General features: G+C 43.8%; 3 protein-coding genes across 7 annotated transcripts in view; 1 reads left to right on the top strand and 2 right to left on the bottom strand.

Moving 5' to 3' along the window:
• MYO1E (myosin IE) overlaps positions 1-4323 on the top strand; it is a gene marked incomplete at its 5' end in the record, with an annotated part of 81725 nt that extends 77402 nt beyond the window's left edge. Inside the window, 2 exon segments of the mRNA XM_084268268.1 lie at positions 2624-2793; positions 3231-4323. Coding sequence (XP_084124394.1) covers positions 2624-2793; positions 3231-3307 — 247 coding nt within the window. The 3' untranslated portion in view covers positions 3308-4323.
• A 1509-nt stretch (positions 4324-5832) lies between these two features.
• CCNB2 (cyclin B2) lies at positions 5833-13117 on the bottom strand. Its single transcript, XM_084268074.1, has 9 exons — positions 13082-13117; positions 11470-11598; positions 11262-11387; positions 10695-10865; positions 9263-9421; positions 8010-8246; positions 7010-7150; positions 6398-6508; positions 5833-6103 (listed from the first exon to the last, which is right to left on the bottom strand). Exons 1-9 carry the CDS (start codon positions 13100-13102, stop codon positions 6002-6004), a joined length of 1197 nt encoding a protein of 398 aa, XP_084124200.1. The 5' UTR covers positions 13103-13117; the 3' UTR covers positions 5833-6001.
• Positions 13118-15729: 2612 nt separating this feature from the next.
• Positions 15730-26238, bottom strand: part of RNF111 (ring finger protein 111) — a gene marked incomplete at its 5' end in the record, with an annotated part of 37264 nt that continues 26755 nt past the window's right edge. For 3 of the 5 annotated variants that reach the window (XM_084267768.1, XM_084267770.1, XM_084267771.1), the window contains 4 exons: positions 15730-16888; positions 17443-17546; positions 18448-18543; positions 19451-19543. In XM_084267768.1, the coding sequence (XP_084123894.1) occupies positions 16771-16888; positions 17443-17546; positions 18448-18543; positions 19451-19543 (411 nt within the window). In that variant the 3' untranslated portion in view covers positions 15730-16770. Of the gene's footprint in view, positions 16889-17442; positions 17571-18447; positions 18544-19450; positions 19544-26238 lie in introns of all 5 variants that reach the window. The other 2 variants (XM_084267767.1, XM_084267769.1) reach the window with 1 other exon arrangement.

Genomic DNA, 26238 nt, shown 5'->3' with positions numbered 1-26238 from the left:
CCAGAGTCCGGGCTCGAGACCCAGCTGCCGCCCGAGGCCGGGCTCGAGACCCCCGCTGCCGCCAGAGGCCGGGCTCGAGACCCAGCTGCCGCCAGAGGCCGGGCTCGAGACCCCCGCTCGCGCCAGAGGCCGGGCTCGAGACCCCCGCTGCCGCCAGAGGCCGGGCTCGAGACCCAGCTGCCGCCCGAGGCCGGGCTCGAGACCCCCGCTGCCGCCAGAGGCCGGGCTCGAGACCCCCGCTGCCGCCAGAGGCCGGGCTCGAGACCCCCGCTGCCGCCAGAGGCCGGGCTCGAGACCCCCGCTGCCGCCAGAGGCCGGGCTCGAGACCCCCGCTCGCGCCAGAGGCCGGGCTCGAGACCCGGCTGCCGCCAGAGGCCGGGCTCGAGACCCCCGCTCGCGCCAGAGGCCGGGCTCGAGACCCCCGCTCGCGCCAGAGGCCGGGCTCGAGACCCGGCTGCCGCCAGAGGCCGGGCTCGAGACCCCCGCTCGCGCCAGAGGCCGGGCTCGAGACCCGGCTGCCGCCAGAGGCCGGGCTCGAGACCCCCGCTCGCGCCAGAGGCCGGGCTCGAGACCCGGCTGCCGCCAGAGGCCGGGCTCGAGACCCCCGCTCGCGCCAGAGGCCGGGCTCGAGACCCGGCTGCCGCCAGAGGCCGGGCTTGAGACCCCCGCTCGCGCCAGAGGCCGGGCTCGAGACCCCCGCTCGCGCCAGAGGCCGGGCTCGAGGCCGGGCACAAGCGCAGGGCGGGCGCCCTCTGCCGGCAGCCGCGGGCAGCGCCTGGGCAGGCACAGGGGGCCGGCGCAGCGCTGCCCTCCCGCGCCCCGCTGAAAGAGCAGCTCCTAAGCCGGTACGTGGGCTCGGGGACTGACCACCACCTCCAATCCCTGTCAGCACATGGGTTTCTGCGAGAAACCCGAGTGAGTCAGGTAAGCATCACAACACAGGATCACAGATCAGGCGTTAATCTGCTCAGTACAAACACCTCGCTACCCAGCACAGCCAGCACAACCAGTCCCGTGCCCTCTCAGCACCTTCAGTCTCACCCCCTGCACCTGTTGTTGCCCTTGGCCAGCACAAGGATTGGGGACCAAACATTTATTTAGCCAAGTGAACATTTTTCAGATAGGCACTTCCCAAAGCCAGGCCAGAGCAATCAGGCTCACCAAGAAGTGGAGGAGTTCAGGAAGGAGAGCTGAGGAGCTCTGCCTGTTCTTCATTACAGTTCTTCCCCTTCAGTACCATGCCCAGCATTACTGTGCTCAAACATCCTCGAGGAGTTCTAAAGCAGTAACAGCCCAGAGGCAGCACTGCAAGGCTGCCTTCCTGAGCACTGAGAGCCTTTAGTAATGTCCTAAACCCAGAAACACAGCTATAGGCAGCCGCAGGGGGTTGCAGGTAAGTGTTTCTCTTTTAAAAACTGTTCTTTTTTGAAAAGGAAAGCTGGAGTGGTCCCTGTACTCAGGGGCTGAGCTACAAGAGTTGTGAATTTTGTACTTCAGAACAGCAGCAATATTTTTTGTTTTTAAGGGTTAGAATTAGTAGCACTGCTATTATTATAGTTCAGATTTATAGCTATCACTACAATTCTCACTCTAGTACAAGCCTGAGTTTAGAAACACCATGCTTCCACCAGCAAAACAGCTAACTACTGTTCTACTGTGCTTACAGAAAAGCTGAGCTACTTCCATATGTAGGTCCTGTCCCAAGTAGAGTCACTACCTGCTGAACAGAAGATCCGTGCCCAGTAGCTAAGTTTAGAACTGAAGTGCCATTATGGGTTGTACTTCAGAGCTCATTTTCTGGTGCAGTTCACTAGACAGACTTAGAACTAGACAGAGACATACGGACACAAAAATTAAGCCAAGGACTTAATGTAAATAACTATAAAGCTTCTCTGTAAGAGCCGAGTAATGTTATAATGGCATTTCATCACATCATAGTTCAGTCTCCCCGAATCACTACAACATTTTTAGTCATTCAAGCACATTTATGATCATTTGAAACCGACATATTGCATCTAATACCTGTTCTCTCTTCCAGCCTTTATTAGCTGATGCATTTCTTCCCTCTTTTCCCTTCCTAATCTTTGGAGAGGTCACAGCTGTGACAAAGAAATTGTGCAGCATCTCCCCTGCTGCTTCAGAGTTGACTAGAACAGAACAAGTCCATAGACGGCCCTGGAATCTACTTAAGAGATGCAGTCTCTCTTACAGCTTAGTCACAAGAATGGTAAAGTAGCAAGCCTGTGAGCCAGAACTTTGTTTTCAGTACCCGAAACTAAATCCCTGGTGAAGTTGGGGCACTGGGAGAGACAGGCTAAGCCGTGTACACACAACAGATGCATGAACTGCATGCGCACATACGATTACATTTCAGCCTGAGCACTGAAGTGTCTCCTACACGTTTAAACTGCTGTTTGGAAGTTCCTAGCCATACATTTCAGTAGAAAAGATGGCAACTGCCCCTTTCACAGGGAACCCTCACAATGCTATTTTCAACTGTGACATTTTTCCCCTTGTTCTGGGATATTCTTTAGAATCAATTCATTAGGACAGAGGGGTTGGTAACGCTGAGGTCTAAGTCCTAAGCATTGAAACACATTAACGGTCCCTTTTCTCCCATCAGTGTCCGCAGGCAGACAAGCAGCCGACCCCCGCCAGCTGGAGGGAGGCCTAAGCCACAGCCAAAACCTAAGCCTCAGGTGCCACAGTGCAGAGCACTCTATGCATACGATGCTCAGGACACAGATGAACTTAGCTTTAACGCCAACGACGTGATTGATATCATTAAAGAAGGTATGTAACATCAGAGGTTTTGTTACTGAAGTACTAACCCTGAGGGCTAGTACTCATTAGGCCTGCAAATTTCTACACAGCTCAGGGAGCAGAGCTCTCCCCAGTCAAACTGCTCTTATCTCTTGACACTGTTTTATCTGTAACTGCAAAATCCAAAAGTTGAGAGGGTAGTTCTGTCACAGGCTCTGACTAAAATTTAGCCCAAGCCACAGCTACAGCACAAGAACCAAAAATAAAGGCATTTCAACATTCTGTGTCTCCCAGAATTCTTTGTAAGGCACAGTAATGCAGCCAAAACAAATAGCTTGCTGAGGGTCTGTCCCTACATCATTTTCCCCCTTGGCTCTTCTCAAGAAGGCTCTCCCCACATAGAACAGCTTTGCAAGGCTGCCTGAAAGTACAAAAACCTCACTACTTACTTTGCTTTTTTGTCTTAGATCCTTCTGGTTGGTGGACAGGAAGACTACGAGGGAAACAAGGTCTGTTTCCCAACAATTATGTCACCAAGATATAAAAGACTCAGACAAATAAAGCCATGTTAGCAGTGGTTGAATACATTTTCCCTTGCCTTCAGAACACTGCTCTTCCAAGGTCTGCCACTCAGCAATATTTTCACCAGTGAAGTTGCATTTGAGCAGGAAGAAAATAACCCAGAGCACAGACTTTCACCTTTTGTCTCAGAAGCATACAGCAATGGACATACTTACCAATTATTTATTATATTTAAAACCTGGTTTTAACACCTAGTAAAGTGAAGAATGCCCAAACCTACAATCTTCCTTTGAAATAAAGGTGCTTTGCAGACTGGGACCAGGGATTTTGAAAGGCCTATATTTAATAAGTGCCTTCAGCTGAATATCAGTAACCATTTTAATTATCACTGAAGATAGTGTTAAATGCACATTTCCTCTAATGCAGATTGTTCCTGGGAACATGTTAAGTATGCTGCTACATGTCAAAAAGACTTAGGCTCATTTGGGATATTACCATCTAAAAATCGACTGGGATGGTATATATTTAAGTTGTGTACAGAGTTGTAATGGAACTGGTTTGTGGTTGCTGATGCATTTAGGGAGTCCAACGGGCACTGTAAGAAGTTAAAACAGGAAAACCACGTAGTACTGTATGCTGAACAACGTTGCCTTCTTCAAGATTTATATTATAATATGGCTGGTCCATGTTGGATTTACATTTAATGCTCTACCTGTTATAAGAAGTGTCTTTATGCAGAGCTGTACATTTATAGAAACAGATCATATACTGTATATAAAAATTGACTATGATAGAAACATGTATGAATGTATAATGTAGTAGCCCACTGTTCTTATTCATGAAGTAGTTCTACTAGAGTTTTTACGCCGGTACTTACAGATATGCACTACTCCTGTTAATGGCAAAAGCATGTTACTGCTTAAGGGACTGCCTCCTACACCAGAGTGGTTGTTGCTTGCCATACAGTTATCAGCATTCGTGCTTTTTGCCTTCTGAACCTCCATGAAATAAAACACAAGCAGCAGTTAGCTGAACAGATCTGTTCTCTGTACAGTTTGTTTGCAGTTACACTAACAAACTGATCCCTTCACAGCAATTTCTGGTGAATTTTACTGCACCTAAACCCCTTTTGCTCCAAACCCAACCATTTTCACTATGCCCAGCTAAAGTGCTGTGCATTACTTTTTTTTTTTAAGAGCAGTTGAAAAAAAACCCCAACTATTTATGTTCATATTAAAAAACTGCAGAAGCTTTCAGATGCAGCCAGAAGTCTTGAATCCCATTTGCCTCCTCTCCCACCCCCCCTCACCCCCTCCATTTGCTTAAGCCTGAATTAGGGACTTAAACTCCCTCCATTTGCACTAAGAGATCACAGAATTGCAGGGGTTGAAAGGTGCCTCAAGAGAGGAGTCCAACCCTGAAGATAACGGAGTGTAGAAGCTGTTTCTGGAAGCTAGAAACTAAGGCCCTCACTCCAGGGAGAAGTCATACACATGTAAGGGATCAAGCACATTGTTCAAAAGATTGTTTGCACCATTGGGCTTACTTATCCTATGGAGGGAGGTCTCCTACCTGATAAAACTCAGTAGCTCAACATCCTTTCCACAGGGAAGCACTGAGGTCTAAGACTACTTTGTAGCATTGGGTTCTTGCCTTCTACATCAGAGCCAGCACACTCATGGAGACACTGGGAGAAGTGAGGCAATGAGTTCAGTATAAAACTCAGAAGAATAGCCAAGGGTCTGTAATTCATCATTACTGCTGTAGGACTTAGTTAACAAATAGGCTTAAACAAGGTATCAAGGCAGAGCAGTTGCCTGCCTTACTTGTGTGTATTTCCTGATTATAGATAACAATGGTAATTAGAAACAAAAAGGGGGAAATGCAAAGTGATAAGGAAGAAGCTACATATGGTGGGGTTTACTGCATTCTCCCAAGCACAGAGGGTTTTTGGGGCAGTGAAACGCTAGGGCTTTTTTTGTCCAAGCAGAGCAGGTTTTAAAAGGTAGTTCAAAAGGTCTCATCCCTTTAATTCCACACCTACAAACCCCTCTTAGTACCACAGAAGACCTAGAAATTGCTCCTTTAGGTACACAAAGATAGACAACACATCATGTTCTCAGTCAAACAAAGATTTACAAGGTTAGTATCTGTTACAGCCAGCCTACCTGCACTACCCCAAACTTTAAGGCAACAAACTACGGAAAGATAAATTCTTGTACACTTCTTTGGGACAAGACACTGAAATAAAGTACAAGTTTAACATACCTTAAGGTTCACACCAAGAAAAGATGAGATGTCTGCCTGTTCTTTCTTACCTCAGGAGAAGAGCAAGTTAGAAGTGTATAATGCCTGGAAATGAGATTCTCATTGGTAACAACCACTGAGAAGAATAATCCAAAATAACTCAACTGCAGGTTGTATCATCTGACTCTATTCAGTCAGATGTCTTGCTTGGGTATTAGACTGCAGACATGTCTGGGTAGTGCCTTAAAGATTCAAAGTCAGATTGGTTGCTTTTTTTTTTTTTTTTAAAAAGAGGGAGAGCTTTATTTCTATGTGGAAAGTTACATTACAAAGGAAATTTAAAATTTCGCCTTCTGAGTCTGAAATGTCTGTGGAGAGGACAGAATGCTATGTACAACCAACAGTAGTTTTGCCTCTATAGGCAAGTAAGGACAAAGTGCATAAACCATGACGACTCGGCTGCACAGGGTTATAGGAGTGATAAAGCCAGGTCCTTGATTAAGTCACTGCTCAGTTGAGGGATTGTGCTGATCGTCAGGAGTTTGCTACTTGCATACTTGTTCTTTACAGCCTGCAGAAGTAGAGAAATAGTGTTACAAAAGATTTACACATAGAGCATTTATGTTTAGGCAGAGAATTTTGACTCCATTAGCCTGACTAGTTGGAAACCCAATAAACAAGGTTAGAACTGAAGCAGCTTGCAGAGCAAGCAGGAACAAAGTGTGTTTAAAATGTTTTGAAGTCAGTACTAGTGCCAAATCCTCTCACAGGCTTCTTAGAATAGCACATGCTTTTAAGGTGACACACAGAACATTTACCTAAAGAGCCACAATATACAGCAAAATATTTAAGTAGTTATACTTACAGTGTATTTTGTTAACTTCTCATTTACTTTGACCACATTCTTGGCCATATGTTTCATAGTCATCATGAGAGCATCTTCTGTATACCCAGTGTAGTACTGCTGCTTTGCACCCTGCAGCACAATGGTGAGACAGGCAAGATTTAAGAAGTAGGGATTGCTGCTCAAGACACAATCACTTGGGGTAACAAATACCCTAAGCTTCATGAACTAGCCTGCTAGTGCTGTCAGCTTAGGCAGCAGCTCCAGAGTAACTTCTGGTATGCAGAAGCCTGGGCAGATCAAAACCAAGAACCCAAATTCTGTACTGCACAGATGATAAAAGAAACACTTTCAAGAGTAACCACTACTGAATTACCATTCACTAGTCACAGACTGCAAGAACTATGAAAATCTACTACATCACCTTCTGTAACTGCTTTCAAGACAATAATTTCATGCACGAGTGTTCACATAGAAAGGAGGACTTTTTTCACCTGCACCTTTGCATCAGGCTGTCCAACTGTCGTTTCATCACCAGCATTATTACCAACCTAAACACAATTCTCTGATGCAGTTGTTTTAATGCTTCAACTGCTGGAAAAAAACTTCTAAGAAACAGATTAAAATACTTACCCATTTGTTATGTCCCAGAACCTTTTGAGACAAGCATAATGCAGCAGCTGCAATCTCTGAAGGGCGATGGTGAACCATATCATAGTCTATCAGCGTTAGCTCCATTAGGTATTTTGCTAGTGTGTGTTGCTTTGCATCAGCCTACGGGATTGAGAGTTTGTTAATTCACAAAGTTTCACTTCCCCTTATTGTAATAATTCAGGATTAATTTATTCATTAACTTAATTGTATTAACACAGAAATAGTCATCAAAATCTTGATTAAGGTCTAGGGATTATACTCTCTAACAGGTCTCTAAAAGGACTTACTGCAAAATTGAGACCAGAGTCCAAACCACTCTAGTATATCCAGCAGCCAGTTCAAATTTAGACAAAAAGCCAAGTGAGGGATTTTAGCAGAAAACAGCAGTACTGGGCACTGCTGTGCCCAGCTAGGGATCAAAGTGTTCCCTCTGTATTTCACTAAAGGGGAGGAAATAAGCCTGAAATGACCCAAGTAGATCCTTATTAAAGCAGTCAGCTAATTTAAATTGCTCCTTAGTGGTCAGTTCAGGTAATTGAAGCCCATTTCAAGCACGGGCAGTTCACTCGGGTGGGAAAAAAGGGTCAGGTCAAAGAGAAAGCACATCTTATAAGTAATGCCATTTTTGCATCCAGAAATTACAAATAACTGCAGCACTGCTCTCCTTTTACTAGGAAATACCCTGATCACCAGGCAGAAAATTACTCTAAAAGCAAAGGCTCTGCTCTATGTGTGCTTAATTTACTCCAGCAGTAAAACTACTGCTACTAAAACTGAACACAAGCACCAGTAAATGCTAAATGTGAACCAGTAATGGTTGCCAGTGGGGATACCCTGTTACTCCACATGGTGGAGTTCCATACCTGAGTATTTATTGAGCCAGCAAAAGCAGGAAGATCATAAGATAAAAGTGCCAGAAGCAATCCTGACAGACTTTACACGTACCAGAGGGTTCTAGGTAACGAGGACAAGTACCCACCTCCCCAGCTTTAGATGCTCTTCTTAAGAAGTGAATTGGAAGAGGTCGTCCCAAATCAAACTTTAACTCTTTAAGAATCATTATCTCCATTTTTCTAACTTCATCACTGGTGTAGGCATGGTCAGTAATGTAAACAAAGTCTCCCACATAAGGGGAAAACACCTCCTCATATTTTGAGGCTAGAAGCATTGCTGTTACACCCACCAGCTGAAGCTGCTTACGAGCTACCGGATGACTCTGCAAAAGAATTTAAAAAAGCAGGCCCCAGAATGTCAAACTCCAGATATAAACAGATTTTAATTTAACAATTTAAGATAACAATATGACAGTACTCATAACGTGAGATTTTCCACTGAAGACAGAAGTGCCCCTCCCTATAACAACAGGCTCAAAGAGGACAACAGCCTCAAGAGTTAAAATGCCACATTACAGGGAGCTCTTACATGAAGAGCAGGCTTCACAGGTGCTTGGATAAGGAACAGAATGCTTGGGGTTGGAAGGAACCTCTAAGATCATCTAGTCCCAACAGCCCCCACTGTGGACAGCGACACCCTTCACTATCCCAGGCTGCCCAAACCCTCATCCAACCTGACCTTAAATGCTTCCAGGGATGGGGCTTCCACAATCTCTTGGGGCAACCTGTTCCAATGCCTCACAGCAAAGAATTTCTCCCCAACATCTAATCTAAACCCACCCTCTTTCAGCTTGAAGATATTCCCCCCTGTCTTATCACTCTCTGATGAAGAGTCCCTCTCTGCTTTCTTGTGGGACACCCCTGAGTATTGGCTACAATTAGGTCTTCCCAGAGCCTTCTCTTTTCCAGATTGAACAAGCCCAATTCTTTCAGCTTGTCTTCACAGGAGAGGTGCTCCAGTTCCCCATTGCCTTCACAGGCCTCCTCTGGACCCATGCCAACAGCTCTGTCTTCCCTGTAGTGGGGACTCCAGAGCTGGATGCAAGACTCCAGGTGGGGTCTCATGAGAGCAGACCAGAGGGGTAGAATCACCTCCCTTGACCTGCTGGCCATGATGCAGCCCAGAACACAGTTGGCCTTCTGAGCTGCTAGCACACACTGCTAGCTTGTAATCAATTAGCACCCCCAAATCCTTTTCCTCAGGACTGCTCTCCATCTGTTCTCTATCCAGCCTATAGTTGTGCTTGGGATTGTGCCAACCCACATGCTAAATCCTAACTCAAGGCACAGTCGTTGAACGAGCACCCTGATTCAAATACAAATTAAAAACCTTTCTTACTTGTAAGAAGCGATCCATAATTGCAACACACATGTACAGTGTTTCCTGCAAGAGCTGGAATCTTGAGTGGACCTGGACAAGCCAGTCAACTAAAATGGCACGCATACGCCCATTGATGGTCTTCCCATCCAGGTAGTGTGGGCGGACTGACTGCTGCAGCTGTTGGAGAAAGAGCTGTGTGAGTACATCCCCATTTTGTGTGGCTGGGTGCTGGTAGAGAAGGGGGGGCTGCAGGGGTGGGTCCTGCAGGAAGCAGCAAGAAGGTCTCTGCAGGCCCTGGAGAGTAAATACCAGCTGATTCAAGGCCAGAGTTGCTGCTGGCCAGGGCCGAGCCAATCAGCAGTGGTCACAGCGCCTCTGGGAATCAGAGTGAGGAGAAAAACACCCAGGCAGCTGCATTTTGCCACCAGGGAAGGGAGTGAGAGGATGTAACAAGCTGTGTGGACGCCAAGGTCAGGGATGAAGGAGGGGCGGTTGGAACGAATGAGGTGCTCCAGATGCCACTGAGAGAGATTGCCCTGCAGCCTGTGGAGAAGACCACGGTGGAGCGGGTGTCCCCTCACAGCCCATGGATAAAGACGGGGAGCAGAGACATCTATGGCTTGTGGAGAGATTGATCCACGGCACAGCAGGTTTGCCGGGGGACTGGTGACTCTGTGGGGGACCAGGCTGGAGCAGTCTGGGCCCAAAGGTCAGCACCCCATGGAAGGAGCTGTGCTGAGGCAGCTGGTAAGGTGATACCCCAACAGAGACAAGTTCACTGGAGGACCGTCTCCTGTGGGTGGGACCCCACGGTGCAGCAGGGGAAGAGGGTGTGGAATGCCCGCCCCCAGCTAAGAGAGAAGACAACTCAAGAGGAATCAACTGAAAACCCAATTTCCTGCCCCTCCCTGTGCCATGATGCAGGGGGGAAGAAGCGAGTGAAATTATGACTGAAGCCTGCTACGAGGGGAGGGGTGGGGGGAACTAGATGTGACTTAAGATCTGGAGGAGGAAAGCAGCTTGTGAGGAACTGACTGGAACCCCACTCCCCATCCCCATTCCCTGCCCCATGTTGGGGGTGGGAGAGGAAAGAAGGGAGGCAAAATCATGACTAAAGTTAAGTCGGCTCAGAAGGTGCTTTAAGACCTGGTCGTACTTCTCATTACCCGACTCTAGGTCGCTGTGTGTGTTCTGCAGTTGTAATAAATTAGTTTTCTTTCCTTTACTTGGTGTTGAATCTGTTTTTCCCATGACACTAATTGCAGAGTGATCCCTCTCTGTCCTTATCTCAACTCTTAAGCCTCCCAATATATACTTTCTCCCCTTTCTGGCTGAAAAGGGGAGTGATGGAGCAGCTTTGGTGGGCATTTGGCCTCCAGCGAGGGCCAAACCACCTCAGAGTAACAAGATTAACACTACAGTCCAGAAGCATAGGCTCATTATGGCATACCTCAAGGTCTCTTAGATACAAATAGATATCTTTTACGTAGTCGCTACACAGCTGGGGATTCTCCCAGTCCTCTGCATCAATATCTTCTACATTGTTGAGCAACACATCAGAGAATGCTTGGCACAAGTCCTCTTCCTGCATTGACACATCCATAGGGACGGGAGACAGAACCTAAGGAATAGATCATAGTGCTTACATATCTACTGTATAAAATGCAATGTTCCTTCATTTCCACTTTTTCCTAGCTATTGTTTCTTAAGATAAAGTAAGTTGAAACCGAGCTTGTGTTCTAGCACAGCAAGTTTTCACCAAGATGCCTTACTGACAGAAATCAGAAGACCTTCAAATCATAAGGCCCAACTAAGAAAGTTTATCTAGTATTTCAACAGCTAGTTCTGCCACTTTAACATTAGCCTCTAAGCACAGAAGTCATGAAACAAAAACCGCAGTACTGAGGCTTTTCTTTTTCAGCAGGGAAAGAGATACATCTACAGATAAACTGTTCTGAAGTTCTGAGTTTTAAGTTGCAAAACAAATTACCATCGGAACAGTATCATTGTTTCCTACCTTTGGAATACCAGTTTCACTCAGTGCTTCATTTACAGCAGCGGGAGGTTTAGGCAATACAGTTACATTTGTTACTTTACTAGGTCCTTTCAAGGGCTTTATGGATGCTTTAGGGCATTCTGTCTTCTGCAGAAAAAAAAAAATTACTATTAGTACAAAATTAGCAGTCCATCTCTTCCCTAGAGATGGATTTCAAATATTTCATTACCTTAAGTATACGTGTTCCTCTTGTTGCAACTTTATTTCCTATTTCTTCCAAAGCAGCCCTTTTGCCAGGAAGGTGAGGTTTGGCTTTGTTCTTAAGCTCAGGCACAGCATTCTCCATCCCTCTAGTAACCTGAAACAATAAAAACGCAGCTTGAGAGTTCAATGTTCAGATGCCTAACTCCGTTGAATACCTACACGCACATGCAATCCATTACTCAACCGGTTTTTATTTCCTACTTATTCACATATGTTCAAAGAAGTCTCCTTAGTATAGGTTTCATTAAGTACTGTACTCTCTGAAGCTGCTGCGAGATTAAAGGGTTGCACCCTGCCTCACGGTGCCTCGCCGAGCACTTGTAACGTTAGAGCGCTTCCCTCGACTTTGTTCACGCACTTTTACCTACAGCAGCATTCCCGTAAGGATGAGCAAAGCGATTTATTCCTTACACACACGCCCCACTTAAGTTACAGGCACAAAACAACAAGGGATGTTTGCACACGGCAAAGAAACTCCCCGGTTTCATATGTTTATGGTAGAGTTTTACCTCAACGCCACAGAGTCACCGCAGAGACAGGTTCTCCCATTCCCCCCCCGCACGCTCCCATCCCGGAGCTGCAGCTTTCCCCCTCCCGTCCACACCCCCTCCCCGCGCTCCGAGGGGGAGGAGCGGGCGGCCAAGGCCAGGCGCAGCAAAGCGCCCGTTCTCGCCAACCCTGGCGACAAGAGGGCAGCACGCTCGCGCCCCCCCACACCCCCCCCCCGCCACCCCACCTCAAACCTCAGCCCGGCTTCGGTCTCTTCCTCTCGACCCCCTACCAACCCGGCCGCCCAGCCGCGGGCCCCGCTCCGTCCCGGCCGCTGCCCGCAACGCAAAAGCCCCGGGGAGCCTCCCGGCCAGACCAAGCCCGGAGAGCCGACATCACGCCCCCACCCCACTGCAGGACAGAGCCCCCCGCAAGCCGCGGCCGCAGCGCTACGGTGCCTGAGGCAGGGCGGCGGGAGCCTCGCGCCGCTCGCCTCACCTGCGGCACCCCCCTCACCCGCGGCACCCCCCTCACCCGGTCCGCAGGTTTCCCCTTCACCCCGTCCGCTGCCCGTAACGCAAAAGCTCCGGGAAGCCTCCCAGCCAGACCAAGCCGGGAAAGCCGACATCACACCCCCACCCCACTGCAGGACAGAGCCCCCCGCAAGCCGTGGCCCCACCGCTAAGGTACCTGAGGCAGGGAGGCGGGAGCCTCGCGCCGCTCGCCTCACCTGCGGCACCCCCACACCCTCCCCCCCCTCCACCTTCATGCGGTCCGCAGGCCTCCCCCCCCCCCCCCCCCCGCCCCGTCCGCTGCGCGTAACGCAAAAGCCCCGGGGAGCCTCCCGGCGAGACCAAGTCTGGAGAGCCGACATCACGCCCCCACCCCACTGCAGGACAGAGCCCCCCGCAAGCCGCGGCCCCAGCGCTACGGTGCCTGAGGCAGGGCGGCGGGAGCCTCGCGCCGCTCGCCTCACCTGCGGCACACACCCCCCTCACCCGGTCCGCAGGCCCCCTCCAACATCGCCCCGTCCGCGAGCCCACCCCCTTCAACCGACCCTTCTGGCGGCCCCCACGCATGCCACTCACAATCGTGCGGCGCGACGCCATGGGTGCAGAACTACAGAGAGACCACAGCCGCTTGCGCCTCTCCTCACGGAACCGCTGCTGCCCGAGCGAAACGACCCACTGCAACCTCGTTGCACCGCAGCTGGAGTTAAACCCCCTCTAGCTCTCCCATTGGTCAGCTTCGTACGATGCACGTCTGTGATTGGTCCACCTGCTCAGGGCCCACCAAACAGGAAACGCTCTGAACTTCCGCTAGGAGCAGGCTCGGGGGTGGGGGGGTAGGGGAGAGCGGCGCGCGGTGGGCAGCGCGAGCCGGCGCAGGTGCGGCCCATCGTGTTTAGCCCAGGCCAAGGTCAGGCAGAGGCTGTTCCCCTGGGGACTGGCCGCAGCTGCGCCGGCTCCCGCCAACAGCACCTGATAGCGAGGCTGGGGAAGGAAAGCTGCGCTGCAGCCGCCGCGGGGGCCCCGGCGCCCCCTGTCCGCGCCCCAGAACCCAAGGGGCACAGGCTGCCAGGGGACAGCGTCCCTTGGGAACTTCACGTCAGGCGGCCGGCGGCAAACTAGCAACATCTTCCCTGGGCCCGAGGAGCGGGAACGCTAGAGCAGCTGCCTTACCTGCCACACACACCTCAGCAGAGCCACGCCCCAGCCCCCCAGACTGCATTCACACTTTTATTCACAAGTCACTGGTTTTATATCCTTCAAAAGGGCCCTTTTCCTACATGCCTAAGCTCCAGCCAGCTCTGTTGGTCAACATACTGAACAGGGACTCAATGCGGATGGCTGACAGAGGCAATTTGTCCTCAGGCAGGCCCAGCAGAACACACGCATGCAAAGGAACTACCCCTCCCCCCAAAAAAACACACTTGAGTGAGAAGCAGGGTTTTGAATGATACCGGTCTAACATTTTATTTATTGCATACAAAAGGATTTCTTTTGACAATGGAATTTTATATGAAAAGTAATTTGATGCATACTGTTGAGAATCTTATCTTCCAAGTCAAAGATGCTGCAGAAAACTTAAGGCAATGCATCTAAGCACATAAAGCACAGTAAGTGGTGGAAATTTTCAAAATCAAAAGCCTATTCTTTTTCCTTTCCTTAAACTATGGTTAAGTCAGAACTTTCTGGAATAGAAGTAGGCTGCAGCTTTATTAGCCCCTGCAAGAGCATGTAAGATCAGAACACTGATTCCTGGCAAATACCTAAGTGTTCAACATCACATTACAATGTTATACATACACTTAAAAGCAAGACAATATCAGTAGCAGTTATAAAACAAGTCAATTCATGGACCACTAAAATACCTCTAGTACCAGGCACCCAAATCAGGCGCATAAGATTTCCTAAAAAATAAAATCAATCCCGCAAACCTGTGCTTCTGTGTCCTGTAAGGAAGCCAAAATAGATTCTATCACATACCCAGGCTCTCTGTTCCAGAGGCCCGGTTCTTTTTGTCCCATGTCTCAAGTACCTTCTTGGAAACTTCTGAAAGTGAGGATCATCAGACTTCAAGAATCAGTGGTCAACTAACTTCCCTCCTTCTCTACAGTTACTGAAGAACAAAGTGCCTGTTCAGTCCTTCCAGTTAAGTTTATTCATTTTTACCAAGGCAGCTGCCATTTCATACTCACTTTTCCTATGGCCATATGTCCAAGAAGCTTTAGCATTAAACCGTGTCAGGTTTTGAAGCAGTCCAATCGTGTTCCCTCTCTCTCCCATATCCCCCATCATACAAGCATGAAGTGGTTTTAAGTTGAATTTTAGCAATGTCAGTAAGCTTGAAAATGTCTATTTATCACACATGCTGGAATAAAATTTCTCTCCACTTAAAGCCTCAGTGCCAGAGGCGTTAAGTTTGTTGCCAGCAATAGACACTGCACTGGCAAATGCTACTCCTAACAGACTTAAAAAAAAATATATAAAAAGGGAAGCAGCTTTAACCAGACAAAAACAGGCATCAAATTAGATAAAATAATATTTATAAATGGATCGCTTTTTTAGTGTAAACATAACAATTCATCTCCTAGGTTTACTGTAAACCATTTTACACTTGATTATGAAAGACAAAGACAACAGAAACTGAAGGTATTTATTATTCAGTCCACTTACAAAGCAGGTGGCTTAATGCAAGCTTATTGACACGTTCATATATGATCCCCGAGGAACATCTTTTCCAAAGTGACAGTAATGCTGTCACAGTGTTTTTGCACATTTGCATTTTGCAATGTTGAGCACATTTAAATAAACTAAAATCTATCATAGAGGAAAGAATGTTGATGAGCAACTTGAATCCCAATGTGGATTTAAACCCCCTCCAAAGGTGAAATGTTAGTATATTATAACTTAATTCTATATACTATATTATGCAGCAAATCTTAACTATAGAAAATATTTAAATCAGTGATGGACTGTTGGTAATTTATAAAGAGGGAATCTATGATCAAGGCAAAAACTAGGTAACCATGTAATTTGTGTCTCAATTTCTACAGAAATTTACAGACTTTCAATTTACTAATAAAAATAAAACAAGAGACAAGTAGATTTAGCTAACTTTATTAACTTTAAAACTAATAAAAATCCCAAGACAAGCCTGGAATCCTTATAAGTTCTATGAATGTATATCTGAAAATAAACCAACAAAACCCAAACACCCCCCACCCCACCCCCCAAAAACCAAACCAAAAACCCTGCAGCTCTAAGTCCTTACTTAATGGTTTTATATTAAACAACAAAAAATTCACAAACAAAAATACCCTCAGTGTGCGCAGATACTTCAACTTAAGTTAGCAGAAGACCGAACAACTTCTAAGCTCTTTTCCCATTTCTCTAGTAATTCTTTCAAACTCCAAGTATCTACAATCCAACTAACCAAAATCAACATTTAGTGTTCACTAGAGCTGTTTAACAGCAGCAAATATTTAAGTTAGGGATTCAAATTTCTAGACATAGGAAGAAAATGATAAATACAATCTGAACAGCAGTCTAAATGTTCAATATTGACATTCAAATATATCTGCATTGTGCTGAAATTTTAAAAACAAACACAAAAATCTGATCAGACAAAAACTCTGGTGATGAGTATGCTATAGGTATCAGTTAAACTGAACATAGTTCATATTCTGTTCCCAGTATTAAGGATGTTGTTTGACTCAGAACTGGTATTGTAAATATACAGCAGCCATTTTTTCCTAAGGAATGTCTCAATACATAATATTATCCTTTTCTAGATGTTCTTTATACATTTCAACTAAAATATAGGATCGATTAAATTAAGGAATCCGAGGTTAGTAATGAGTGAAATCATACCTTCAAAGCTCAATACTATGTAAAACAAACCAAAAAAAAAATAAAGAGACCATACAATTCTACTTACTAAAGCAGCTAATCTTGCCTGCAAGTTTGGGGTCACAAAGCCCATAATATGTGCAAACAAATGCAATACAAGGAACCATGCAAAAATACAGTAATGAATTAGAAGAAAAAAAAAGTAAAACCTAAAAACCCAAAAGTCTTATAAATACAATGAAAATCAACTCTATTCTACATAAACTGTAGGTCTAGCATTAGTTGTACCATATAGCAGAGCCAGCACTATAAGTTCAATGCTTCCAAATCTGCGCAGGTAAGTCATGCCATCTTTGGTTGACTGCAGTACCAGGAAGGATGAGAGGGAGCAGGAGGGAGGACAAGAGTTCTGGAAAGCGGTGTCAACTTTCACTAGGCAGTTGAGCCTCAATGTCCACTCTGCAAATGGGGCACTTCTTGTTAGTAATCAGCCACTGATCTACACATACTTGGTGGAAAAGGTGCATACATGGAAGGCGCCTGTCATGGGAACAGAAGAACATTAGTGTTAGTAAAGTATTTCCCTATCAACACACCCACTGGAAAGCCAGTAGCGTGGGGTTTGCTATCAATGGGTCTGTTCTTTTTGCATGGGCATGTTTTCCTACAAGTTTCACTAGCCTTTCCAGGTCAACCTGCGTTTTGTCTGGCTCCCAAAGGAAATGGATATGGGCACTGAAATCAACCATCAGCTAAGGTACGCTGATTTCAGCCTGCTATAGCTTAAGCAGCATTATTCTAGAAGAGAGGACAGTCCCAGCTGAGTCAGGACAGCAGTGTGAGCTCATGGTATATGACAGACAGTCAACTTAAGGAAGACCATAAGAAAATAATCTACATTCTACCCAAAGACAATACAAACTGAACACTGCATGCTTGCAACAGCAACTTGCTTTCTCTACTGGTTCAGTGACAGAAAGTTTTTAATAGTAAGAAGGTCTGAGCAGTACTCCCTACATGTGTGCCATAATTCAAGTATGTGCTCAAAGCCAGAGCATGAACATTGTATTCTGATCATCAGTTGTACTATTTACCTGACATCTTCACCTTCCTCCAATATAGACAAACAGATGGTACACTTTTCCTCTGTGTCTTCTTCTGTTCCTTCCTCTCCATCTTGTTTGCAGTGCAGTTTCCTCTGTGAGAACCAATCAGTTGTTACCTTATTAGTAGAGATGACATTATTGACAAACTGAGTAAAATCTTTTTTTAATACATCTGTTTTTAATACATATTCAACACAAACTTATTTGAAAACATTTAATATCTATTCAATTGTATCAGAACCAAAATGAATCATGAACTAACACCTGGAGAATACCACAGTATATTTCAGGTTTACTTAACTATTGTTAGTTACAAAAGTCCATTGGACTGCAAATATATTAATACCATACTGTTGCAACTTGCCCTTTTACTTGTGGTATATGTATAGATGTCATCATTAATGAAGAGGCAAAAAAAAAATCCTTTCAACCACAAGTTAAGTGAGTACTTACAAAGTATCAAAGAACACTATGTAAATGTGGGTGGGATTTCTGTATTATGGCATAATAAACTCCAACTGAGAGACAACTCAAGTTGCCCAACTTCTGTACCAGATTCAGAACTTCCTACTGTCCCACTGTCTTCCTAACACGATCAGGGTAAAGGCTAAAATGCTACATGCTACACAGGTAAACATCATGAACAGTTCATTGCAAAAGTGAAGTCTGTCTTTATTTGATGAGTTCTTACTGTAGTCTGTTGACAATTTAGCCATTACCAACAGTTTTATAATTGCTCACAAGGCTATTCATAATTGCCGGACAAATTATTAAATTGTATCAAAAACACATTTATCACATTACAGTAGCTCCTTATCTAGGGACCAGTGAAAGTTAGTGGCATTCTAAGGTTTGCTTACAATCCTTGACATTGTAAGATAACGAAAACATGCACTCTTTGAAGCAGACATGTCTGCAGATTTAAGCTAAACAGAGATGTTATACAGCTTCAAAGAAATATTACAGACAAGCCACAATCTGAGAAGTCCTCACCTTTTTGTATTTATGTGGATATGTGCATCTTTCTATAGTTCCCTGTGTTGCTCCACGATTAACATTGCCTAGTCGTTCCTCCAGGTGAATCAGCTCCTAAAAAATTATCAAAGAATAAACAGTGTAAAAACTGTCATTTCAACTACCTTGAGTAAACGTTTCATTCTAACCCATTTGCAGAATTACAAACTCTCAATTCCCAACTTTTTCAAATACAGGAAAAATAAAAAACAAAAAAAAGAAAAAAGAGTATGTTGTGTGGGAAAAGCGATTACTCTGCGTAGAAAATCTGGCTGGTACTTTAAGTTAGAGGAAAGTACTATTTTACTACTAAAAAAAATTGAAATTGTTTGTCAGCTAGGAATGGTTATCAATACATTCACATGTATTTGTGTGTCTAATGAGGAAAACGCAATTACAATGTACTATGTAAATATTTGCCTTCTAACAGTCATTAAGCCTTAGAAGAAAAATCCAACACAACACATTGCTTAAGCTGAAAGACAATTGATATATTTTTCTCCAGCAATGTGTTTATTAGAACCGTGAGATGTCACTGAAGATGTTTTCAGTGGACTACGTCATTAACTCTCTGCATCTGATACCTTCTATTTTCTCCTCAGCTTCAATTCCTGCACTCCCTGAACAGGACAGCACTGTTAAAGCTGCCAAGTTTCACCCTCACTAGGAGGATCCTGGCACAGTTATTTAGAAACACCAGAACCTTTTACACCAACATACCATGTGAATATTGCTGGGCTGGTGGGCAGGACAAGATGCACTGTGAATTAATAACCACCTAAGTCTACACTGTCCAGGGCACCTTTTATTGACTACTTTTCAATACGATTTTATCCCAGATCGTGGTAGCGAGGTCATTCTGTAAATAAAGGGTATTTATGATTCTTTTACATGTATAGACAGAACTAACTCTACCATATACCCTCCCCATATCCCCTCATGTTACATTTTTACAGATATCTAGTTTTATTCTATTACAAACCTCAAAATTGCCCCTGAATGGGCCTCTGAATGATGTTCCATCCAATCCCGATGAAATGTAACGGATGTGAGGGTAGCCCGCCATGTCTGGTACCTAGTCAAACAGCAGACGTTAAGTTAAACCTAATCAGAACAGTTTCAGTATTTTACTGTTCACTTTGTAAAATGAAAGATCCTCTTGCTTTCAGAGAATCACTTATTTATACTTCCCAGCTTGAGCACACCATTCCAACTGACAGCGTAACACAACACCACTCTGAGCTCTCTAAACATAACCAGAAGCAAAGCAGAAGTGAGATGAGATCCTCTAGTATCATCTCTCCACACCTGCATTACGTATTGCGTGGTCTCACATCCCAAGTCTCAAAATCTCAACCTACTTTGTATGAACCCTATTTTTGTAAACCTAACACCTAGAAACTATGCGTGGAGTTACAAAAAGGACGTGCTATAGAATCTCAAATGTAAGTTTTCGGTACCACAGAAGAAACAAAGCTCATACTCAGTCTGGAAGAAACCCCAGCCAATATCCTTATCTTAGCCCTAACAACTGAATGTCTTCAGACACTTCAAAATTAAGAGGCAGGGGAAAAAAGAAACAAAAGAAAAAAAGAAATCAACAAAACCCACTCAGAACTGGGATCTGAAGTCCCAGGCAAGCTCTACGTTCAAGCACGCACTAACTTCCTTGCATATGAAGAGATACACGCAGTGAACAAAACACTGGTGTACAGTGATATACCCTAAGGCTCTTCAAACAGCAGTACTTTTCATACAGGAAAGCAGAAAGATAGTCAAAATACTAAGGACCACCTTCACAGCAGTGCTTCTGTGTTCTATTTTTACCCCCCCAGGATGAGTGAATCATCATATTTTTTGTCAGAAACACCAATGTTTTTAATGCACAGATGAAAAAAGCCCAAACAAACAAAAATCCCACACCAAGATGATCAGCAGATTCAGTTTACTTAATCATGATAACTTAATCGTGAGCACACTGATAAGAGGCCTCTAAGCAGCAGTTCATTTGGAAATAACATGAAGTACTATCCTCCTTTCTGTGTTACCAACTGTTAATGCCTCTGCTATTGTACAAGACAGCTCAAGATTCATCTTGCAAGGCTGTCAGCAAGTCAGACATACCAGATTATTATTCATTAAATCAGGTATTCATGTGTGGCTTTATTTCCAGTAGAACTTCTAAGCTTAACCTATATAAAGGTGTAAAACTGAACGTGTTATGAGAAAGCTTAGACCTAGACAAAGTTACTCATGTAACACACCAGTAAGATAACCTTCCTATATTTTTCAAATCCAATCTGGTAACTAAAGGCTGACAGGGATAGAAGAGATTTCTCTGCCCTAAAGTTTTGTTTGTTTTGTTTAAGAAAAGTGCAATCTGATTCCTTTAAAGCCGTTTACATGATGCTCGTTAATAATGACCTTAGTGCCAACATAAGCCACTAATAAAGCCACACCAGTAATATTTGATTTTTACAAACCAGAGTAATAGAAACTGAAGATTTAACTTTCAGAATACTTGCAGAATCCTAAGGCCTAAGAATTAAAGGCCTAAAGGAGGCCTTTTATAAGCAGCTTAAATATCTGTTGGTACAGATTTAAGCTGGAGATGGGAAACAAGCAAGATAGCATGACTGCTGCAAACTCCACCAGTATATCAATTTAAAGAGCTAAGTTCTACAGAATATGCAGTGTATTTTACAAAGATTATATACCAATTCATTAAGTCCATGATTGCAAATACAGAATTTTGTATCACAAGATATGTATATTAATCTGCATGACAAATGTTTCATGTAATTTAACATCTGTTGGCATCACAGGTCTTACTGTTTGACAGTATAAACTGCAGCTGTGTAACAATGGAATCTGGGAGAGTGCATGAAAAATGTAATTTGGAAAAACTACACTGTAAGAAATCTGTCTCAGATAATTGTGATCTATGATCCATTCTCCATTTAAGTGTGCAATTCTATTTTAAATGTGTTTTCTGTAATTGGAAGACAAAGAGCAAGGTCACTCATCCACACAATTAACATATTTTTGTCCCAGGTTTTTACTAGGCATAGACCTGGTTGGCATCATTTAGAAGTTTCCACTGCCTGTTACCTACACTCAGAGGAAAGGAAATTCCTAAAAAACAAACCCTATGACGAGTCTTGGGAGGGATTTTCACTGCTTGGTTTTTGATTGACCAAGATTTGAAGAGAGTCTGTTGGAAAACAATCCAACTGATAGTGCAGGTACTGCATCATTGCAGGAGCTGAAAAGTCACAGGTATATTGCTGTAAGTGCAGTAATTACAGTTCCAGTTGTCTCAAAGTTCAGAGTTTACCAGCTCCAGTGACATGCAGCCAGACAGGTCTCCCATCTGGAAAAAATTCTGCTACTGGTGACTATCTATTTAAGAAACCTACTAAATTTAATTTTAGCACTCCAAAACCAAGCAAGAATTTATCAGAGTACATACCACAACTACTAAAACTTTCACGACAGAAATATTGGGTGGGACAATGTGTTTTCATGCTACTAAATGGGCCTTCATGTTATGCTCATGAGGAATGGCATAAACCTCTGCAAAATGATCCAAACATCACATACAGGCTCTTTCATTAAATATTCTGAGAGTGCAGATTACATTTCTGGCTAAGTGAAACACTTTATTTTGAAAAAAAAAAATCTAAGAAAAAAAGCTCTTTTTTCCCTGCAGAATAAGCAGCCTGCTACCACAGCAAGAATTTAACTTACTACACTTGTGACTACAAGCTGGAGAAGAGAACAAGCATGCCCAACTAAGAACAGTCTCACTAAAATCCCTTTGACAGCTACCATCAAGCTTCAGATGCAGAGAAAGAATTTCAGCTCTCTTGAAACAGCTTCTCACACAAATGACAGTGCATTTTCAGTAAGTTTTCATGCTGAACATCAGACAATGTAAAAGCTTAAAGCTCAACAAAATAAAGAGTTAAAGATAATGCCAGTCTGCACTAAGTACCTGCATATATTATTTTGGGTGCAGTCAAATTAAAATATGTATTTTGAAGCAATATACTCTGGACCTGCAAATTCCAGTACAAGTTTGCCACAAACTGTTTGTTTCTGGTAGAACAAGTATCATGTTTCTGTTTCTGCACTTTCTATTGACACTTCCTACTACCACAAAAATCTGCAGTGACCACAAACATTCAAGGCTAAGTCCCAAACATTTGCAACAAAACATTCTGAAACTCTCAGAAGCAGCTAACCTGCAGGAATGATTTTCTTCCCTGCTACCTTCCTTTAAAGGTTCACATTAAGTACGATCATCATACATGTCAAACTAATCCAAACAATAAGCTTTTCTAGTTAACTGCTTAGATACACATCAATACCCAAAAAGAAGTGACCTTAAGCCAAATTCAAACAAGGAAAAGTTGTTTTCACAGACACTGCACAAAGAAACAAGAAAGGTGTGCTACACAGCTAAAACTTAACTTTATCTGAGTCTGAGGGACATAAACAAGTGCTCTTCAAGAGCCTGTATCCAACAAAAAACCTGAAGAACAGTAATTCATGTTTTTATTAATAAAGTAGCAGCTGCTGGACTACAGAAGTCCACTTTCTTATTTGAAAAGTTCAATTAAATTTAATCCAGCTAATCAAGGCTATTTTAAACCTGAAGTTCACCTTGAACTGCTACTGCTACACTAAGTTACAGTCTTGAGCTCCTTTCAGGTATCACCCCTGTGAAACGTGCAGTGAACAGGACACTACTCAAAAAGGCAGAGGCAACTGGAGCCAAGAGCCTGAAACAGCACATCCCAGGAATGTATCTGCCTAACAGGTAGCTGAAACTATTTGAGAAGCTAGTCGATAGCTTCCATTATTTAGATTTTATAAAAGAGAAACTACAAAAAAACCAACTAACAACCCCCCAAAATACCAGCCACCACTAGACATCTGTGATCTGAAAATTCTGGTCATTCAGGTAAACAGATAACATCTGGAAAACACAAAACACAAGACACAGGAGAGATGGCAGTGTAGAAAGGCATCATTTCAGGGTGTCCTCAGGCCAAATTTAGTAACATCTTCTGAGATTTATTTTTGGACTTCACTACAGATTAGGATGCCTTTTCTTTCCTGAAGCAACAAGAGAAAAGGAATTCAGCTTGGATACGCGTTACATCTGTAAGTGTGGTTTGGCTAGGCAGAATTATGGCTGCACACAGTTAATTCTGAAAAGGTCACATTCCTTTTCACACCCATCTCAGCTTAATACATTATGGAAATTCCCTCCTGCCCACCAGGATGTGTTGAGCACTACGAGTCAAAAAGACTTTCATGAACACTGCCAACAGAGCACCCAAAGTCACTCTGAATAAACAGAAATTGAAATGGCATCTAACAATTCGCACCAGCGTTAGAAAAACCCCCAGAGGTACAGAAAAGCCTGTCTCCCATGTCTGCCTTGTTTATTAGTTATGCCATGCACTGATCTTCAGTTGATTCTTCTTAAAAATATTCAAGTTTGCTGAATGGGTGTTTGTCCAGAATGGAATCCATCCTAAACATCCACTGACAGCAGACCTCTCCTCGGTATGTGGCTGGTACCAACAATGGGAACACAAAGTAAGCCAAGGTAACAATTAAAGTAACCGTGTTAAAATCAAGCAGGAAAGCAGCCTAGTCCTTGACTACAAAGCTATGAAGGAAGTTCTTTTAAACAGCATTTAATCTAGGATTCCTCTTGAAGCAATGTTTACAGAGGTGAAGGTTTCTTGAACCCAGCTAACAGGGAGATTTTGTTTTCCCCACCCTGTTTGGAATACCAATACTGCTGAACACTAACCATCTCCCCCAACTTGTCTGTAATTTTTTCTCACTGAGGATTAAAACTGAGTCAGTGCTGGAATGTAGACTGGAATGAAGACTAAATTATCTACATCCAATTAAAATCTGAAATTGATGGAGTACCAGTGTCATTAAAGCCCAGTACTCCATTATGCCCTTTATTGCCTGGCATTATTTTAAAGAGGTTCCCATAACAGAAAGGAAGAAATGCACACTGCCTATTGGGCAGGATGCTATTTCAGAACACAAATTAGTTTTTTGGTTAAGCTACACCATGAGTTACCTTCCAAGACACGTACGCCCCTGCAAAGAATGGAGAACATCACCATTTGATATCTGCATCAAGAGTACACCTAATGAGCCTTGTAAATTGCTGTTTAGTACCCTCTGTACTTACTGAAAGAAGCAAGCACTCCTCACAGCATTAACCACTTAGCAGAGGGACTCTAATCACAGTTCAGTCTGTCCTCCCCTAGAGCCTCTTCCTAAAGTTACAATGAAAAAACCCAAGTGACAGCTGCAATTAATCTCTTGCTCTTTAATTAATATCAAATGGCACTTTTCTTTAATATCAGGCTAAGTTTGTTAGATGACAAACTTCACTGGCTATTTGCTTTACATTCAAAGCCAATTTTTCTGACAGATCTGCATTACACTCACATACATGTAAATGAAGAAAAGTGACTTTTGTTCCTGCCTAGAAGGGGTAGATCATCACAAGGCTTTTGTACTCTCAGAACACAACAATCGAGTCATAACACTGGATCACAGCAAGGTTCAAAATAGGTCCCTGGCATCTGAGGAAGTGGGTCTTAGAGCAGCCTGTACACAGCAATATATGCTGTCAGTACAGTCTGTACAGAGACCCAGGATACAAACAACTTCACCTCCATTTCACCCAGAAATGTCAGAATTCCTGTTATGAGGATTAGATATCCCTACACACAAGTTTCTGTAAAGAAACTCACTGCACCTGACATTTTAATTAATTAATAACTGCAGTAACTAAGCAAGACTCCCTAAGCTATATTATCACAGAGAGAATCTTCAGAAGGGTTTCCTCAGTCACAGCTTTCTTCCATTCTACTGCTAAAAAGAAGATAAACAGTGGGTGCCCAGCTACTTGCTCCAGTAACATTTCAGTTGTAGGAATACGATGAAAGCGAAGACACAGAAGTTTCTCATCACACTGCAACATAAGGATCAGCTGAATTCTGAAGTGCCTTTAGTTATTAACTTATTAACCCTGACAGAAAATGAGATACAATAGGCACATGGTTATCTTGCTGTTTCCTCATGTAATTGCAGTTCCCTGAACTATCAGGAGGACCCTTTCTCCTTAAGACTCTAAACCAACTGACGTTACCTGTCACAACTCAACACATGAAGTTAAATGGGAGAGGCACAAGCCATTTCTCACGTGCTTGAAGAAACAGACACCTAACTGAAGGAGCACACAGAAAATCTTGAGTAGCTGATGCACAGGAGATAAGGTTACACTGAACTCGACAGGCTGCTCTAGAAGGCCTGTGCTAGTATGCAAGCTGTGCATCAATGAATTACCAACCCAGACACATCAGGGAAGGACTTGAGGATTATTACCCTGTTAATACAAGGCCAGACTGTGAAGAGACAGCTATTACAGGGCTGATTGTAAATCTACAATTCAATCCCTAGATGTCAATTTTGGCTACTAATAGAGGAATTTTGGAGAGACAAGACTTGCAGATAGATTTTTAATTGCAGTTTTAACATTCATTTACAGCTGAGCCCACATCTTTTATTATCTAGCTTTAAGATGGTTAAAGATTGTGAGTTACCCACAAAGACCACCACACAGAAACACTAAACATACTCTGTGAATCTAAATTAATGCTTTTGAGTTTCCATTAAACAAAATTAAGAATGTTTCAAATAAGCCTACAAACATTCTTT

Source organism: Gallinula chloropus (assembly GCF_964237585.1).
Source record: "Gallinula chloropus genome assembly, chromosome: 9".
NCBI lineage: Eukaryota > Metazoa > Chordata > Aves > Gruiformes > Rallidae > Gallinula > Gallinula chloropus.
This window is presented reverse-complemented; position numbering and strand designations above follow the sequence as displayed.